This window comes from Spea bombifrons, chromosome 1 (genome assembly GCF_027358695.1).
Source record: "Spea bombifrons isolate aSpeBom1 chromosome 1, aSpeBom1.2.pri, whole genome shotgun sequence".
NCBI lineage: Eukaryota > Metazoa > Chordata > Amphibia > Anura > Pelobatidae > Spea > Spea bombifrons.
Window position 1 is genome coordinate 137,794,919 of NC_071087.1, and position 19,636 is coordinate 137,814,554.

The 19,636-nt window shown below is 37.3% G+C and overlaps 1 protein-coding gene across 1 annotated transcript in view; it reads right to left on the reverse strand.

Annotated features, from left to right (window-relative positions):
* The window catches only part of LNPEP (leucyl and cystinyl aminopeptidase), a 52,890-nt gene that overhangs the window by 23,373 nt on the left and 9,881 nt on the right, over positions 1 to 19,636 (reverse strand). Inside the window, exons 3-8 of the mRNA XM_053474740.1 lie at positions 18,348 to 18,833; positions 16,457 to 16,595; positions 15,467 to 15,598; positions 14,016 to 14,136; positions 2,794 to 2,948; positions 2,392 to 2,505 (exon numbers count right to left, since the gene is read on the reverse strand). Coding sequence (XP_053330715.1) covers positions 2,392 to 2,505; positions 2,794 to 2,948; positions 14,016 to 14,136; positions 15,467 to 15,598; positions 16,457 to 16,595; positions 18,348 to 18,833 — 1,147 coding nt within the window. The remainder of the gene's footprint in view (positions 1 to 2,391; positions 2,506 to 2,793; positions 2,949 to 14,015; positions 14,137 to 15,466; positions 15,599 to 16,456; positions 16,596 to 18,347; positions 18,834 to 19,636) is intronic.

Genomic DNA, 19,636 nt, shown 5'->3' on the forward strand with positions numbered 1-19,636 from the left:
ACGTCTTTCTTCCAGGCTATATAGGTTAAGATCCTTTAACCTGTCCTGGTAAGGTTTATCTTGTAATCCATGAACCATTTTAGTAGCCCTTCTCTGAACTTTCTCCAAAATATCTATATCCTTCTGGAGATACGGTCTCCTGTACTGTACACAATACTCCAAGTGAGGTCTCACCAGTGATCTGTACAACGGCATGAGCTCTTCCCTCTTTCTACTGCTAATACCTCTCACTATACAACCAAGCATTCTGCTAGCATTACCTGCTGCTCTACTGCATTGTCTGCCTACCTTTAAATCCTCAGAAATAATTACCCCTTAATGCCTTCCTCACACATTGAGGTTAGGACAGTATCAAATATTCTATACTCTGCCCTTGGGTTTTTATGCCCCAGATGCATTACTTTGCATTTATCCGCATTAAACGCCAGTTTCCACAGCTCTGACCATTTTTCCACTTTACATAAATCATCTGCCATTTCACTTATCCCTCCAGGATGATCAACCCTGTTGCAAATATTTGAGTCATCAGCAGGAAAGATCCCTGAGGTACCCTACTGGTAACAAGACCTTGTTCTGAATATACGCCATTGACTACAACTCTTTGTTGTCTGTCACTCAGCCAATACCTAATCAATTCAACAATATTGGGATCTAAACTCAGAGATTGCAGTTTATTTATAAATCTTCTATGTGGGACCGTGTCAAAAGCCTTACTGAAATCCAGATACGCATTGTCTACTGCACCACCACGATCAATTACTTTAGTCACCCAATCAAAAACAAATCAACAAGATTAGTTTTGTACGATCTTCCTGACGTAAACTCATGTTTCTGATCATGAAGGAAGACAGTCAATTAGATCGCCATTAACCACATTAGCCACTAGATGGCGACAGCATGATCATGTTAAATATATTTACATTTAACAGAATGAAAACGTGAAAAGTTACCATAGTAAATTCCTTCAGAACCTATAGTGAGATGGAATAATAGACACTCAGATTAGGGGCCCTCGCCCCTACATGATTTACTTACAGAGGGGGAAAAGGAAGAGAAATGATACGTTCATTAGCTTTTCAGAGTTAGCGTAGGTAGGCCTTTAAATATTATCCATTTAAACTATTGCCCTTTCACTGAAATGGGCTACATGTTTGTGGCTATGCAAGTAAATAAGTACATTAAAACAATAACGTTTTCTAATGGATTTTAAGAATCATATGGTGCAATTACAGCACAAACCAGATGGGGAAAAAAAGTGTATCACGCTCGCATAGACCAACATTAAGTATTTTCCACCCCATGAATTTTAAATTATTTTTATCTGATTATTAAAATGTCAGATAAGTATTTTATTAGCGGATGTAAGCAATTCCCAAGGGTGGAGGTAAGGGAGATTCCCAGACAAAGACTGCCTGTGCTATAAACAGAAGAAAAAGATGTCAGCAGAAGAAAAATGCCACTAATTATGGTGCCTACAGTCATTAACTTTAATGCTACCTAATCCTGCCCTGTAGCCGCTGGCACTCACCAACCTTACCACGAGGCAATAGATGATGTATCTACAGATGTACCTGATAAATTGGATGAAGAATATGAAAATATGCTGCAAAACACATGTGACAAACAGCGGGTGACACTAACTACACACTCTTAATCTCAAACCAGCGATACATAATAATAATAATAATCATAATCAGTAAAATAAACTATGCCCACCCTACCACCAGCCAAGTTTAGGAGACATGATGAAAACTTTTATTTCCAGAGTCACTCAGGCTGCCTATGACATCTTCATTTATGATAAAAGTCTGATATGTACGTTATCCTGTAATGTAAAGAAACCATTTTAATATACTCGGGTCACTGATTTTATAGCATGTGTATTTTTTTTAAACCACAGTGGAGCTAAGCCACGTCCGTGTGTGTTTAGAAATTACTATTTGCATCCATAAAATGCAATGTGGATCGAGTATTTTACTAGGTTACTAAACTTGATGATGGGGACCATAAATATAGAATGTGACCACAGAACCATTCGGCCCAACTAGTCGGCCAGTTTTTCCAGATGTAAAAACTCAGGCCTTAATCAACCCTTGGTCTCATCTTAGGTTCAGGATACCTTTATGCCCTCACTTTATTAACCTCTACCACTTCTGCTGGGGCACTGTTCATACACATCGAGGAAGGAGTCCTAGTGGACTAAAAAATGTGTTTGATAATATACTGTGTTTTTATGGCAGGGTTTACTATGCAGTTTTGCTGCTGTGTTTATTTATGGATGTTCTGTTCTCCCCACACACATATCATATGATACACAGAATTTGACCACAGATATGACCCATATAGCCTGGAGATCTTGAAGGCTAGCAGCATTAACATGTATATACTTACAGCATTTAGATCTGGGAACGCAGATTGCAATGAAAAATACTGCATGTAGGTTGCGAAGCCTTCATTCAGCCAAACATCATTCCACCACTCCATGGTCACCAGATTTCCAAACCACTATAATACACAATATATAAAAGCACAAAATCAATACATAATTTAACAGTCTGCTCCAGTAATATATTTAATACAGGGGATGCCAAAGGCCAGGTCCAGAGCAGCATGACCTGATACCCCTGTACCTTCGTGGTGCTGCATGTACTCCTCATGCACGAAGTCATACTGTGGGGCATGAAGGAGCAACGCTACGGAGGTCAGTGGCCTATTAAAGCTCAACGACGTCTGGTGTACAGATTTAAAAAAAAACATTCTTGAAGAGGAGGTAAGTTTTAAAAAAATGATTACCTGATGTGCCAATTCATGTGCAATCACCATGGTGACTTCTTGTTTATCCATAACAGAAGAGATGTTCTCACCGTAGAGAAGGGTGGTCTCGCGAAATGTAATAAGCCCCCAGTTTTCCATTGCTCCTGCTTGGATGTCGGGAATAGCAACCAAATCTATATTTATAAAAAAAAAAATTGCTTTAAATATTGAATATAGATTTTTTTCATTATGAATATAATGATAATTTTATAAGGAGCATTAAAGCTGAATTGGTTCAAGATAATAAAAAATGTTAGTTTATCCGGCCAAATCACCTATGATCACCCCAGATCGTACAAGCGGGATGCTACAATATACGACTATATCACCTAATGAAAAATTCCAACAACCTATGCAAGTTTTTTCGCAATCAAAATAGCTAATCAGTACACAAATCAACCTGAATGATTTCAAAAGACCCGACAAGCATAATTTTACAATTATGCAAATGAAATGGTTCAGCAAACACAGAAGAGCCTGCAGCATTACACCAAATTATAGCCAACGCACACAGGTTTAGCAAGTCAAAGTAAAAATGACTTTGTAGGAGCATAGACATACAATGGGTTAAGGCACCTTCTCCTGCTATAGCACCCCTAAAAAGTAACTTTGAGGTCTAGCTATAGAATATTATGCTGAAAACATTTGCTGAATATGCAGCAGAGCTCAATTATTTTTTTATTTTTCTAAGTAGAATGAAAAATAATACGCATCCTATACAGGGGCAAGAAACAGTAAGTGAACCCTTTAGAATAATAACTAATAATAACCAAATGCCCATGATTAACTGATCATCAGCAAGCTGAATTTGATAAAAGCTGAAGTTTTAGTGGTTTGCTGGTCCTGAGCATTCATATGTGAGTTAACACAATGCCAAGGAAGAAAGACATCAGCAATTATCTTGGAGAAGCAATGGTTTCTGCCCATCAATCTGGAAAGTGTTATAAGGCATTCTACAGTGAGAAAGTTTATTCAAAAGCGGAAAACATTTAAGATGGTTGACAATCTTCGCAAGAGTGGACTCCACGGTCAGACCATGCAAACCTCAGAGAAATCGCAAAAAAACCCCAAAGAGTTAAATCTCAGACTCTACAGGCCTCAGTTAGCATGTTAAATGTTGAAGTTCATAACAAAAATTTGAAAAAGACTGAAAAAGTATGGGTTGTTTGGAAAGGTTGCCCGGAGAAAACCTCTCCTCTCAAAAAATTGCATCTGAACAAACCACAATACTTCTCGAACAATGTCCTTTGGGCAGATATGACCAAAGTGGATAATGTTTGGCCATAATGCACAGCACCATGTTTGGTGAAAACCAAAAAGCATTTCAGCAAAAAACCTCATACCAACTGTCAATCATGGTGGTGGAGGGGTTGTGATTTGGGCTTGTTTTACAGCCACAGGACCTGGGAACCTGTAGTCAATGATTTTGACCTTAAGCTCCACTCTATACCAAAGTATTCTAGAGTCAAACGTGAGGCCGTCTGTCCGGCAACTAAAGCTTGGCCATAATTAGGTCATGCAACAGGACAATGATCCCAAGCACACCTGCAAATCTACAACAGAATCGCTGGAAAAGAAAAGAAACAAGGTGTTGCAATAGCTCAGTCAAAATACAGACCACAACCTGATTGAAGTGCTGTGCATAAACAAGTGCCCGCAAATGAACGGAAGCAACGTTTTACAGAAGAGTGCGCAAAAATTCCTCCCCAACGATGTGAAAGGCTGATAAAGTCATAGAGAAAACGATCACTTCAGGTTATTGCAGGGAAAGGTAGTTCTACAAGCTACCGTACTGGTTCGATTATAGGCCGCATCCTTAAAGTTTGGTGCTATTTTAAAGAAAAATGTATCTTTAAAGGAAAAATACACATTAGTGGAATAGTAAAACAGTCAGCATATGTAGGGCTGCACCTTACTTATAGATATGCCCCTCTGCCCCCTAGATATGCTTTATACCCCCCTGGTATGCCACTCTGCTCCCCCCTCCCAGACTTACCAATGCATCCCCAGACTCCCTGGTGTCTAGCGGGGGCAGCCGTGGACATCTGCGCAATGCGCGTAGACAACCTCTGCCCATTCTGCCGGGGCTTCTATCCCGGCGCTTCGTCATAGAAGCCCCGGCGGAAGTGTTGGCAGCGGTGGAGGTAGTCTACGCGCAGAAGTTCACCGGAGGAGGATTCAGAGAGCAGAAGTTGTGTAATGCAGCAGGACCATGACCCTAAACTCAATACGGTTGAGCTTTAGCTGTTCTGTAAGCATGAATGGTCTACAATTCCTCCCAAACATTGTGCAGCTACTGGAAGCACTTGTTTCAGGTTATTGCTGCCAAAGGAGGATCGACCAGTCATTAAATCCAAAGGTTCACTTACTTTTTCCATCAGCACTGTAAATGTTTAATGAGTATGTTCAATAAAGACATGAACAATGGACGTGATGACGTGAGACGCGCACGGAGGTGGAGCGCGTGAGCAGAGAGAAGGAGAAGGATCGAGTGATGTAGCGGCCTACTGACCGTACTGAATGGACGGATTCCGGCTGCGGCTTTGAATGCGGTTTCCCTGCGGTTTCCCTGCAGTTTCCTCTCCGGGTCGGTGGCGGAACGGGTGGAGCGGGCGGCGAGGTGAGGCGGCTGCTGGGCGGCTGCCAAGAGACGACCAAGCGGCCAGCTAAAGACTGGCGAACAGTGAAAGACTGGCGGCGAGCGGCAAGTAGCAAGCGGCAAGCGGCAAGCGGCAAGTAATAGACGGCTGGTCGGCCTGGTGACTCGGCGGGTTTGTGGCTTTTGGCGGCTTCTGGCGGCTCTGGAAGATTTTGTTTATGGATGGTCGGATGGCGGTCAAATTTACAGACCAGGGAAAGCTAAGTGAAGCTAAGTGAAGCGCGATTGGGGACTTGTGGAGTTAATTGGCGATTTTTTTTTTTTTTTTTTTTTTTTTTTTTTTACCGAACTTTTCTGCTACTCTATTGCGAAGACACTTAAAAACGATTTGTTGACAACGCCGAATCCGATGAAGCCAATATTAATACTAATGGTGTTTGTGTGGAACTAAAATCCTTAAATACTAATATACATCTATATGATTATACATTGCATACTGTCCCCAAGAAATGCTTTTTGTTGAGACTGAATACCAGCTTCGTCGCTCAAAAATAAGAATCTAAAATAAGATTAAGCAAGATCCAGAGAGACTCATAGAAGTTATTTAATAATATGGGAAGTACTATCCCTATCAGTATGTCCTACAGCATATCTTACAATTACTACTATTTTCGCTAAAATAAGAGAAATGAAAAGATACAGTACAAAAGATTGCTGAGATTGAATATCAACCGCGCCGCTTTAAAATAAAATAACACCAAGCAAGATTTAGAGATATCTATAGAAGCTATCTAAGGTTATGGGAAGTATTTACTTTATTAATATATCCTACAGTATATCCCACAAGCAGCACTACTATTTAATTTCTCTAAAATAAGAGAAAAGAAAAGATACAGTATATAAGTCTGCTGGTAAATGCTTTTGAGGAATATAAACTCTATATTACTTTGCTTATACCTTTGAAATATAATTTCACACCAATAATCCCAATCCAGCCTGAATAAGGAAGAGATATCTAAAACCTCAAAATGGCATCTAAAAAAGACGATATGAAATATAAAAAAAGAGATAGGAAGGAGGTGGAATCAAAAAAAGACAAAAAAATTACAACACTATTTTCACCACAAGGGTCAAAAAAAATGGAGGATTCCTTATGCTCGGTAGACATTACTATTGACGAACATGGAAGACACTCATTAAGCCCTGGTGCCCAATCAACACAAATGATTACCAAGGATTATCTACAGCAATGTTTGGATACACAACTTAATCTCTTTAAAGAAGAAATTTTGAGGATCCACAATGATTGGAAAGAGGAACACAAAAGAATAGAAGATCGCTTAAAAGTAAACGAACAAAAATCTGAATACCTAGAATATGAATTAAACCTTACTAAGGAAGAACTAACCCGAAAGGAGAGCACCATTAAAGCTCTTGAACAAAGATTAATAGATATGGAAGACAGATCACGAAGGAAGAACCTAAGGATCCGAGGTGTTCCAGAAGATATTAAACAAGAATCCCTAAGAGGCTATCTTCAAGAGCTATTTAAAGATATGGAAGTCCCTGGAAACATAAGAGAGGAAGAATTGGAAAGAGTACATAGGACGATAAAACCGAAGAACATTGCAGAATCTCTACCCCGAGATATAATTATACGTTTCTCAACCTTTTACACACGTCAAAAACTTTTAAAGGCATCTAGAGACTATATACCTCGAAGGGACAAATTTCAAAATCTACTTTTTTTCCAGGACTTATCTGCCGACACAAGACAAAAGAGGATGGAGTTTAAAGAAGTGACAAAAGTTCTTAGAGAGCGTAAAATTTACTATAATTGGGGTTTTCCTGTTAAACTATTTATTAAAATAGGGAAGCAATTAATTAAAATGTCGTCAGCCGAAGAGGTGAAGCAGTGGTTAAAAGATAATCCTATGTGAAGTAGGTTAGCATTCTATGACTAGGATAGGGAGTTTTTTTTTTTTTTTTTTTTTTTTTTCCCTTAATAAGGGACGATATTAAGAACATATACATACAGAGGCAAACATAAGACCTTATAGGACACGACAATATAAAATATAGTACACGACAGCACAAAAATATATATATTTTTTTTTTTTTTTTTTTTTCACTATAAGAAGGAAATAACACGTATCCACCAGTTATATGGAGTTGTTATATGGAACTAACGATATAGCACGTTGGTATTGAATAAGGTTAATAGCTAAGATAATATGAGGTGATATAAGTTATATTGATATAGAACTAAGAACATAAACACACAGAGGTAAACATTATATGGGACACAATAATATAAATTATAGCACATGGTAATATAAAATATATATGTTGGTGGAAATTAAACACAAACATGTCACATAAGATATTTGTTTAAGATATATATGAAGAGATATTGTTATATTTTTTTTTTTTTTTTTTTTTTCTCTCACTATAAGAAGGAGATATCACGTATCCACCAGTTATATAGAGTTGTTATATGGAACTAACGATATAACACGTTGGTATTGAATAAGGTTAATAGCTAAGATAATATGAGGTGATATAGGTTATATTGATATAGAACTAAGAACATAAACACACAGAGGTAAACAGTATATGGGACACAATAATATAAAATATAGCACATGGTAATATAAAATATATATGTTGGTGGAAATTAAACACAAACATGTCACATAAGATATTTGTTTAAGATATATATGAAGAGATATTGTTATATTTGTCTCTCTTTTTTTTTTTTTTTTTTTTTTTTTTTTTTTATATATAGTAAGAATATAAATATATAGAAACGTACGTACAAGATTACACAAATACATAAAATTAGACGGAAATTAAATATAAGCATATTATAAGATACACGCCTAAGATACACATGAAGTGATAATGTTAGATAATTTTTTCTTCACAAGAATGAGATAACATGTATTCACCTGTTATATGGATATTGGTTTTATAAAATCAATGCTAGAGCATCATGGTGAAGATTAAGATTAAGGGTTAAGATAATATGTGGTACTGTATTTATTTTGGTATAGTAATGTTTTTTTTTTTTTTTTTTTTTTCCCTTTCGCTCTCTATCCAGTCATTTGGGTATTTATTAATTTGTCTCCTTTCTCGTGGCTCAACACAGGTGGACGTACTTTAACTCCGGTTATATTTTTTTTTTTTTTTTTTTAAGGGGGTTATACCTACCGGGAGGACTGAGTACTATGGTTTCCACATTAATGTGTAAGTGTGAGAGTTGTATGAATGTGTGTTGCAAGGGATTAATGAAAGATAGATGTATGAATTTGGAGTCTCCAAGAGGGAAATGGTTAAAACATATTAAAAATATTAATGGCAAGAAACAGAGAAGATTTAATTAATTTTACTACATTGAATGTACAAGGACTTAATCTCCCACATAAAAGACGATCTCTTTATGACTTTCTGACAAAAGAACACATAGATGTTTGCTGTATTCAGGAAACACATTTGAAAGGTAGTGATATATTTAGGCTAAATAGTAAGAAATTTATATTGATAGAACATTCATCTTTAACGCGGGAAAAGAAACGGGGGGTTGCCATTTTAGTATCTAATAAGATCAAAGTTGAAGTTATATACAGACAAAAAGATCTATCGGCCAGATTTGTGTTTGTTATATGTAAACTAGACGATAAAATATTCTCTATACTAAATATCTACGCCCCAAATACTAAACAGATACATTTTCTCAATATTATTTTTCATAAAATACATAAATATATTCAGGGAACATTTTTATGCTTGGGGGACTTTAATTGCGTATTAGACCCCGACTGGGATAGTACTAGCACCCCAAAGCGTAAAGGTTGTAATCAACTCAGGTTATCTAAAGCCTTCCAAGAATTTCTTGGGAAAAATGAGCTATATGATATTTGGAGAGCTCTAAGACCTTTAGATAAAGATTTTTCCTTTTTTTCCCATCGGCATAAGGTATTTACACGGATAGATCTAATTTTAACTAAACCTAAAGCACTACAGGATTGTAAGAAGATATCGATAGGGAATATAGCTTGGTCCGATCATGACCCGGTTTGTCTTGCGATCAATAAAAAGTATAGATGGAACCCGCAACCATGGAGACTTAATGAATTTCTTTTAAGAAGTAAAGATGGTCTAGAATTTATTATAGAGAAATCAACTCAATTCTTCCAAGAAAATCTTACCAACGATACTAGCCTGGGAAATGTTTGGGCCGCATACAAATGTGTCATGAGAGGGTATCTAATTAAGAGAGAAGCTTATAATAGAAAGAAAAGCAATCAAAAATTGTCGGACTTACATATCTCTTTGAATAATCTTAAAAAGAAATGTCGAGATAACCCTAATGATCAGGTCTTTTCAGACATGATTAAGATAAGAAAAGAGATTCAACAGCGCCTCTTAAATATAGCCAATCAGAATCTAATTAAGATGAAACAAAAATTTTATTACTTAGGTAATAGAGCAGAGAAATTGCTTACGAATCAATTAAAAAAAAGGAGGCTCAAAGCTAGAATATATAAAATCAAGAATGGAGATGAATTTGTATTCAATCCCGAAGATATAGGGAAAGCTTTCGGTGAGTTCTATTCCAATTTATACCACATACCAACTCAAAATCAAGATAAGGAGCAAATGAGGAAATATTTGAGAGAAGCTAATTTGCCGAAAATATCAGAAAACTTAGCGGAACAACTGGATAGCCCCTTTTCAGAGGATGAAGTACGTAGAGCAATTAATTCGTTAAAAGTACATAAAGCTCCAGGTCCGGACGGCTATATAGCTTTGTTTTATAAAAAACTAATGAAACTTCTGATACCCCTCTTGACTAAGGTATTTAATGATATTAGAACTTCTAGGACTTTCCCGAATGGGATGCTTGAGGCATCCATTATTCCTATTCTTAAATCTGGGAAAGATGAAACATATATAGCAAATTACAGACCAATATCGTTGATTAATATAGACACAAAGATATATTCATCAATATTAGCTGAGAGATTAAAGGAGGTATGCCCCCAGTTAATAAATAGAAATCAAACTGGATTTGTAAAGGGAAGGCAATCTAATGACAATGTTCGCAAAATTATTGATTTGGTAGAATATGCCTCTAACTATAAACTGCCTTCTCTGTTTCTGGCCCTCGATGCAGAGAAGGCATTTGATAGGGTCAATTGGCCGTTTATTGAAGAAGTGTTAAATATTTATGGCTTTAAGAAAGGGTTTATTGACTCAGTATTATCACTTTATTCAAACCCATGTGCCAAAGTGATAGGACAAGGTTTTACATCTAATTGGATTAAAATATTTAATGGTACTAGGCAAGGATGCCCTCTCTCTCCTCTTTTATATATTTTAACTATTGAGCCTCTAGCGGCAAGGATTAGACATAATAAAGATATTAGAGGGTTAACGATAGGAAATATAGAAAATAAGATTAGCCTGTATGCCGACGATATCTTGATATCATTGTACGACCCTATTAATTCTTTAAATAGTGTGATAGAAGAAATCACACTATTTGGTGAATTTTCTAATTATAAATTAAATACAAGAAAGACCCAGGCAGCTATCATGAATCTACCAGAACATATAAAAATGAGATTAATGGAAGAATATGATTTTACTTGGGAATCTACAAAATTTGAATATTTAGGAATTACTATCCCGTTGAATATAACACAAATAATTGAAATTAATTATGGGAAACTTCGTGACCAATTAATACAGCAATTAACAGTATGGAAAGGATTATTCATTTCCTGGATGGGAAGAATGAACGTTATACGAGCATATGTTATCCCAAAATGGTTCTATTTATTGCGTATGATTCCTATTAAACTTCCTGTTTTCTGGATTAAAGATTTCCAAAAAAGTATTGAAAAATTTATATGGGCGGATAAAAAGCCTAGAATTTCAAAGAAGATCTTATATGCTGGTAGAAATAATGGAGGTTTAAATGTTCCATGCTTAGATAGATATGTTCAGGCCAGTATACTTACCCATATAATGAAGCTGCAATATAAAAATAGTCTAGAAGAGGAATGGTTCCTGATTGAACAAGAATTGATAGGAATGACAAACTTAGAATGCTTACTTTGGAAACACCAGGATAAAGTAAAATCAATCTTAAACATACTACCTATATCTTTAAAAAGCACTATAGAGTTCTGGATTCGTTTTAAATATCGAATAGGACTTCATAACAAGGTTGTTATGTCTGCACCTTTGGAAATACTTCTTAATAACATCCCATCATTAAGCCTTAGAAATTGGGAGAACTTTAACACTAAGAAAATTAGTGATTTATATAGCGTAAATAAATTTAACACTGTCTCCCGTCTTAAGGAAGATTTCAAGTTGAACGATTCTGAAATTTTTACTATATATAGAATTCGTCATTATCTAAAGACCCATATATACGGGGCAGAGAATTCTCCGGAAAATCAAAATATCATCGATATGTTTTCTTCAGAAGTAATTGTTAAAGGGTTGAGGAAGTGGTATTCTCTGATAGAAGCACTAGATACCCCTTTTGAAAATTCTATTAAAAAGTCTTGGCAACAAGACCTTAAAATTGTAATTGAACAAAAAAGTTGGACAACTAGCTTAGTAGAAGTTAATAGATTCTCCCATTGCTTGAATATGATAGAATTACACTTTAAGGTAACATTAAGATGGTATATGACACCTGCGAAATTAGCTAAATTTAACTGTAACACTACTCCTATTTGTTGGAGGTGTGATTTAGATATAGGCACATATGTACATATATGGTGGAATTGCAACAAGATACAACATACATGGAGGGATTTATTTAAGATCATATCAGAACTCTTAAATAGGTACATAACTCCCACACCTGAAAGTGCGCTGTTACATTTAAATCTTCTGAACATTTCAGCTAATCAAAAAGCATTGTATATTCAATGCTTATTAGCAATGAAAATAATCATTGCTAGACATTGGTTACAGAAAACACCTATTAATATTGATCACGTAATTAACCAAATTAATCATCAATGTATCATGGAGCGTGGCTATTATCTCGCGTACCAGAAATTACATAAATTTGATAAGGTGTGGAGACCTTGGTTAATAAAACATCCTAATCTTTTCACTGACTATAGCCATTAAATTATATTAATATATGGAAATAACGAAACTCTGGAGACTCGATTAGTATGAATGGGGTATGAGTGTGAATGTTGTAAACCCTCTTTTCTTTATTTACTTATTTACTTATTAACTTATTTATTTATTTATTTATTTATTTTTTTCTTTTCTTTTTTCTTCTTTCTTCTTCTCCGGTCATAATATACCAAGGGTTATTATAGTAAACTCTGGTATATTGGTCCTATACACTTTAGATAAATGGATAATGGTGACTAATACAGATTAGTAATAGATGTCTAATGTTGTAATGTTGTATTTGTACTGCATTCTGACTCTATATGAGATATGTAGAATTTATAGCTAATGTCATTATCTCACTGTTATCCTCTATGATATATTTTTTATCTGAAATAAAAATTAAAAAAAAAAAAAAAAAAAAAAAAAAAAAAAATAAAGACATGAACAATTAGCATTGTGTTTGCCTATACTTGTGACTTGACTTGGATGTAGATAAAAAAACATTGTTTGAGCAATTCATTCAGAAAATCGGGTAATTCCAAAGGATTCATTTACTTTTTCTTCCCACTGTATGTTCTTGGGGTAGTACATGAATACAGCTATAGCATCATTTATAATAAAGATGGTTTCAAACTGATTAATAATGGCACAGGATATTCTATTTTCTCAACTCAAATCAAATAACAAATCAATAACCATTTCTAGGAGTAGAGCTTCAAAAATGAAAATTCATCATCTGTTGGTGGGAAACTAGTGGAAAACAGGCAGAATTAAAAACGTTTTATTTCTTAATATAATTTTACACTGTAAAATGTATTTTGTAATCCAGATCACAATGTAAAATGTTAACCCTGTAAGTGCTGACTCCTTATCACACTAATTATTATTATTAATTATGCTATACCACTACTTTGTGGTAAAGATGGTCACTGTGGCTAATGAAATCTTGGGAGGAAATTATTACATTTTACAGGCAAGACGTCTTTAGCGCTGTCATAAAGAATCATGAAACCACGTTTTCTTCAACGTTATCTTACATTCATGTATACAGCACAGTATTTTATGGTCAAAGAATGCTACTTTTTATGGGATATCTCCTATAAATGTCCCACCCAGCTTACCTAAAAGGGAGTTCAATTCAACAATGATTCTAAAGAAACAAAATATGGGTATAAAATACACATTTCCAGATGTATGACATTATTTTTGCATCCCTGGTTCACTAGCTCTTTGAGGCTCTAACGACCAATGCCCCCATCATCATTCTGACAAAGGATGATGGTAGTTGTAGTTTACAGAGGCACATAAATGTTTAATAATGCAATTATATCTTACTTTCACAGGGGTGTATATTTACTGCACAAAAGCAACCGCACTTCTGTATTTAACTAGCAGTGGAATCTTAACAAATGCTATAAGTACCCTCTATAATGTTACAAACCTAATTTCTTGAGTGGATATTTAATTTCAAAGTATTTTGTATAAAAGTCCAAGAGCTTCACAGCTGACTCCAGGGCATATTGGACTTGATCCATTTTCTGCGGTATGGCATAGACAGACACCTGGGACAGTCACAAAAACAAGAAAAAAAGAATCAAAACAGCTGGATTTCAATTTATTTCTCTAAGTAAACGTGCACTCACTTGAGTATACATGGTGGTATAAGCATGGCTTGCCCCAAAGACTGTCACAGAACAAATTGATTTATGGTTTAAGGCAGGACAGTGTGGTTTGTTATCTTCAAACCTTTGTTATGCTTGGCCAAAACGACATTTGTTCCCGAATAACCGAGACTTCCAATGTATGGTTAACCAGGTCCAAGTACAACAGCTCAGATTCAAATAGATCCACTGAACTCTTCATTAAAACAATGTGTGACAATCCACCGTAATTACAACTTTTCAATAATTGAGGGGAAAAAACTAAATTCATTACATTGAAACCGTCCTGCAAAACACCTTGGTATAATTTTAATTACCAATAAAAAAACTAAACTCAAGAATCCATGTTTAGCTGCCTGGAACAAGAGCGGACTTTTAGATTTACCTCTGCCCTTTTCAGGGGTCTTGCAAGACCAAATCAGGAGTTCTTTAGGTGTTATTTGTGTTCTGATGTGTATTTAAGTCAATGTCGCCTGTCAAGTATTCCCAAGAGGGCAGCGGTGGCCATTAAGGAAGGACTGCTTGGATATCAGGGAGACGGGGACACTACGTTCAGGGAGAGGCACGTTATGGTGGAGACCAGTAGGTAGAAGCAGATGGGTTGGCGATAAGGATGAGAAAGGTGACTGCACAATGTGAATGGGGGTCAAGGTATTTGTGAGTAGGTGGGCTTTGGATAAAAAAAAAATAAAAATACTGGATGCAAGGTGTGAGAGGAAGAGGGCATAATAAGACCTAATAAGCAGAACTAAGGAGGAGCTGAGCGAGTGGAAAGTATAATAGTTGTGGTGGAATAACCAGGAGCTGCCTCCCAATAACTTATTCGGAGGAAGAAGGCTGCACCCCTACAGTGAATCCAAACCAGCCTACAATACATCCACAGACGTCAAATCAAGGGAAGCCCAACGTCTCCTGTGTGAAGGTCCACGTTTTGTACGTTCAGCTATACACGTATATATCGCGTATATATATATATATCACATAGGGCTGTTAAAGCACTGCCAGTCTTCCCCTTGATGTGACGTTGCATGTATGTTTTTTGTAAGGAGTACTGTCCTCTTCCTCTGCTTATTGAATTATTTTTTATCCCCTCATGCAGGAATGAGAACCCACGGCTATCACAGACTGACTGATTTTGTGAGGCTGTTCATCGTTGTAAGTTTTGTTTTTAAGTTATGTGGCGAATACCCTGCAGCTCTTTTCATTTCAATCATTGAGAAAGATCACTTACCATCGTATCGTTTGTTTCTTTTGAAACGTTCTTCATGTCTGCTACGATGAAAGCAACCAGATAGGTACTCATAGCCACGCTTGTAGAAAATTCATCCTGGAGGACACCATCTGCTACAGTGGTTGTTTCTATCTGAAATGTAATAAAGCAAAACATAGTTTGACTGTTCCTTCTATCCATACAATAAAAAACAAAGTGATGCTCATCCTCAAATACTAGTGGATTACATAGTGGAATAAATGTAAAGGGAGATAATTTAAATCTACGAAATTGGTTTTATCTAAACTATTGAACCTTGACTGATACTTGACTGAAGAAGCAAACCAACTTTACTGAGCACATTACATAGACACATCTTGTATATCGTTAAATGCTGTGGGGTCTGATGAGCTTAAAGTTACAGTCCAACCATCATTCAAACTCTAACACAGGGTTACCTTATAGCTTAGCCTTTTTTGTATATTAATCCTCTCTATACATTTAATGTCTTTTTCCATCACCCAGCAATTAGATGCTTCAAGAAACCACAACTGGCACAAACGGCACAGAGTCGGGGAGGCAGTATGCTGCAGCTCTGGAATCAATGGGAGAACTTTCTGCGCATGGATCCAGGAGGTCTCTTTAGACCCAGTGGACCCCTCACACGTGCCGGGCCTGGAGCTAGCTGGCAGGGAGTATATCGTGTGCACTTTTAAGCACGAGATGTGTTCAGCCAAATACATATTCTGCACGCCAAAGAGCTGGGGGGCAAGGAAAGAAGGGGAATGCATAGTGGGAGATTCCTATCAATCCATCCTAATATTTGTAAGGGGAAAAGATATCGCCTTAAAGCCTATATACATACGTAAATGTATTGTCTGCTATGCTCCTTTAAAAAACATCAAGCTGATCAGTTCTACTGACAGTCGGCTATTGACATATTATTTATAAAGCCTGTTAATGCACGTGCTGAAAACTCACACAGCTAAGACATCAGAACTGCAAAATTACCTTTGGCATATTCGAAAGAGAAATGTGCTCTTCGTTTCTTTTGATCCTGATAAGGAATGTGGATTTAAACGCTGGTTCATCAAAACATGGAAACGCTTTTCTTGCCGCAAGGGGTTCAAACTGGGTAGCTGCAAGCCACCTATGGATACATAAAAGGATATATTTGCATAAGAGACCCTTGCATAGTTAGTATGCAAGAGAAGAATTATGGAGCATATGCTGTAAAACAGTGTGTTATTTCTGGAAATGTTAATGCTTCACAAAAAGTTATTACTGTAACATAACAGCAATTTAAAAGTTGATAGATTTGTAAACAATGTACTCGGCACACATACAAATTGTACAGCTTCGAGGAATATGATGGTGCTCTATAATTCTAGAAGTAATAAATACAGACATAAAAATCTGGTTCATAAGTAATATGCATTACATGGCCCAGTTGGCTGTTCTCCTGCTGTAATGCAGATTGGTTGGCAGAGACGCATAGTGACGCCCTGTATCAAGACCCACTTTTGATGAAGCTAAAGTAGAAAGATGTCCATATGGTCTTTCCATCACAGAAGAGATAGAAAGGTTCCTATGACTGGCTGAAATTAAGGTTCTGTGCTGCCTTTTTATTATGTTACAAGTATCGGCAGTATTCAGAACGAAATGTCTGAGGATGTTTCTATGAAGCAATGCTGGTTTTAGATTTATAGCTGTAAAAGGTAGGAAGTGGATAAAATAAGTAGTCCAGGAAACTGCCTTTAGCCTACCCAGAAAGCAGCGGCATGTGAAAAAGAGTTGACTGCCTGAAAATACATCCCACTTGGAAGGAGTTAATAAGGGCTGTTGGCATTGGGGCATTTGGTTTCCTGCTCCACTAGAAGCCAATTCCAATACAGCAGTGAAGACCATGGGCTTAATCATTCCTGAGGAAGTTTGAAAACCCGACAAGATGTAAGTTTAATTACCGTTATTACTTTTTTTTTCTACCAGTGTTTACCTATGACTTTTAAGTTTGCAATTTTGGCTACTCAAAGATTATACAGCTTGTGCCATTGTAATGCCAAATACCATGCCTTTTCAATAACATTATATTTAAAGACACGTTTAAAATGAAAGACATTTCATGCAGCTCTCCATAATACAAGAAATTCACAAATAGGCTACAATGGTAATAAACTGGACTGGTGTCCGGTATTGTGCATGTGATGAGTGGAAAAAGAACCATTACAGTTACATTTCAGTGAGTGAACCCCTTCAATAAAAATCAACATACCATATAATGTGGGCCTTAAAGCCATGATGTTTAGGATAAGAAGCTCTGACGATACTTAGTGGTACTAAACAACTAAAATGTTACTACAGTATAGGGAGTTCTACATAAAAATATCTAAACGTGGACCAGTCAACACAACGGAACACCCCTGCTAATTGCCCCATGTTAATGTTGCTAATTGTTTAACATTACCCCAAGGATCAGACTGTTATGAAAACATAGATTCTTCCTCCTCTTATGGACATGCTACTTTAGGAGAACATTTTCCAACAACGCTTTAGGTTGACAGAAAATAAACTTCTTTTGTGTCTTCTACTCTAACATCATGGGAGATGGCGGTTCTGTGGACCCTCGGAGAAAGCACTATAACTTTCGGTAAGGAATTACACAACACCGATATCTTTGTATGGCCTTTTCGGGGATATACACAGTGCAGCAGGATAGAAGAGGTTTTATCTGTAAACTGTAGTAGTAAGAAGAAGCAGTTTATATTATTAACAAGAAAAAAAAAAACAGCTACTTGTCAGCATTTTATTATTCCTCATTTAGAGCCAGGGACAAACGAGAAGCCCTACATGAGATTTCAGTCACCAATACTATACGGAGTCAAAAACAAAGAAAACCATTTACCTTGAACTGTTTCCATCCATGTAAGAGACTTTGTAAAATCCATAGTAGGAGCTTGAAAAATTAGCACTATAGCCCAGGGAAAGAATGCACTCTTTTCCCTTGATGATCGGTTCAGGCAAAATAACGGCTATCTCCTCAAACGCTGGATATTCTAGAACTTCCACCTTCTCCAGTGATTTCCCTTCTAATAAGACACTTGCCTTGGTGATATGAAGACCTGAGCTGTGGAGTATTATATTCTTTGTGTTTTCAGTGACATTTAGCTTAATTTGGACTAAACCAGTAAATGCCATAGTTGACATATTAGGATGTAAAGTGATATTGTATTGCAGTGGTAAGACGCTATGTGGAAGTCTGTTTTTTGCCCACGGGAAAACTTTTCCGTTAGAAGCTATGGGATATATTAGCTCCATCGAATGGTTTTTTACATGGCATCCTTCTTTGGTGAAGGTACACTTCGGAAGAAGATAAACCACTGTGACAATAGCAATTGCAATTAGAGCTGAAACAACGAATCGATAAAATCGATAATAATCGATAACGGAAATCATCGATAACGATTTCCGTTATCGATTAATCGAGTGATCAATTCGTTGTTGGAGCACTCGGCTCCTTTTACTTACCTCCGCGAGCGTTCCCCGCTTCTGCTACATGCTCTGCAGTCTCCGCCTTCTAGCTACGTGACGGATGTGACGCGTTCCGGAGGTAAGTATTCTGCACAGATCGCACAGAGCGAATCGCTCTGTGCGAATGGAGCCACTCGCACAGAGCGATTCGCACAGAGCGGTTCGCTCTGTGCGAGTGGCTCCATTCGCACAGAGCGATTCGCTCTGTGCGAGTGGCTCCATTCGCACAGAGCGATTCGCTCTGTGCGAGTGGCTCCATTCGCACAGAGCGGTTCGCTCTGTGCGAGTGGCTCCATTCGCACAGAGCGGTTCGCTCTGTGCGAGTGGCTCCATTCGCACAGAGCGGTTCGCTCTGTGCGAGTGGCTCCATTCGCACAGAGCGGTTCGCTCTGTGCGAGTGGCTCCATTCGCACAGAGCGGTTCGCTCTGTGCGAGTGGCTCCATTCGCACAGAGCGGTTCGCTCTGTGCGAGTGGCTCCATTCGCACAGAGCGGTTCGTGAGTGTGGGTGCAGGGCAGAGTGGGGGTGGGGGTGCAGGGCAGAGTGGGGGTGGGGGTGCAGGGCAGAGTGGGGGTGGGGGGTGCAGGGCAGGAGACTGGGTGCAGGGCAGAGTGGGGGTGGGGATGCAGGGTGTGAGTGTGGGTGCAGAGCAGAGTGGGAGAC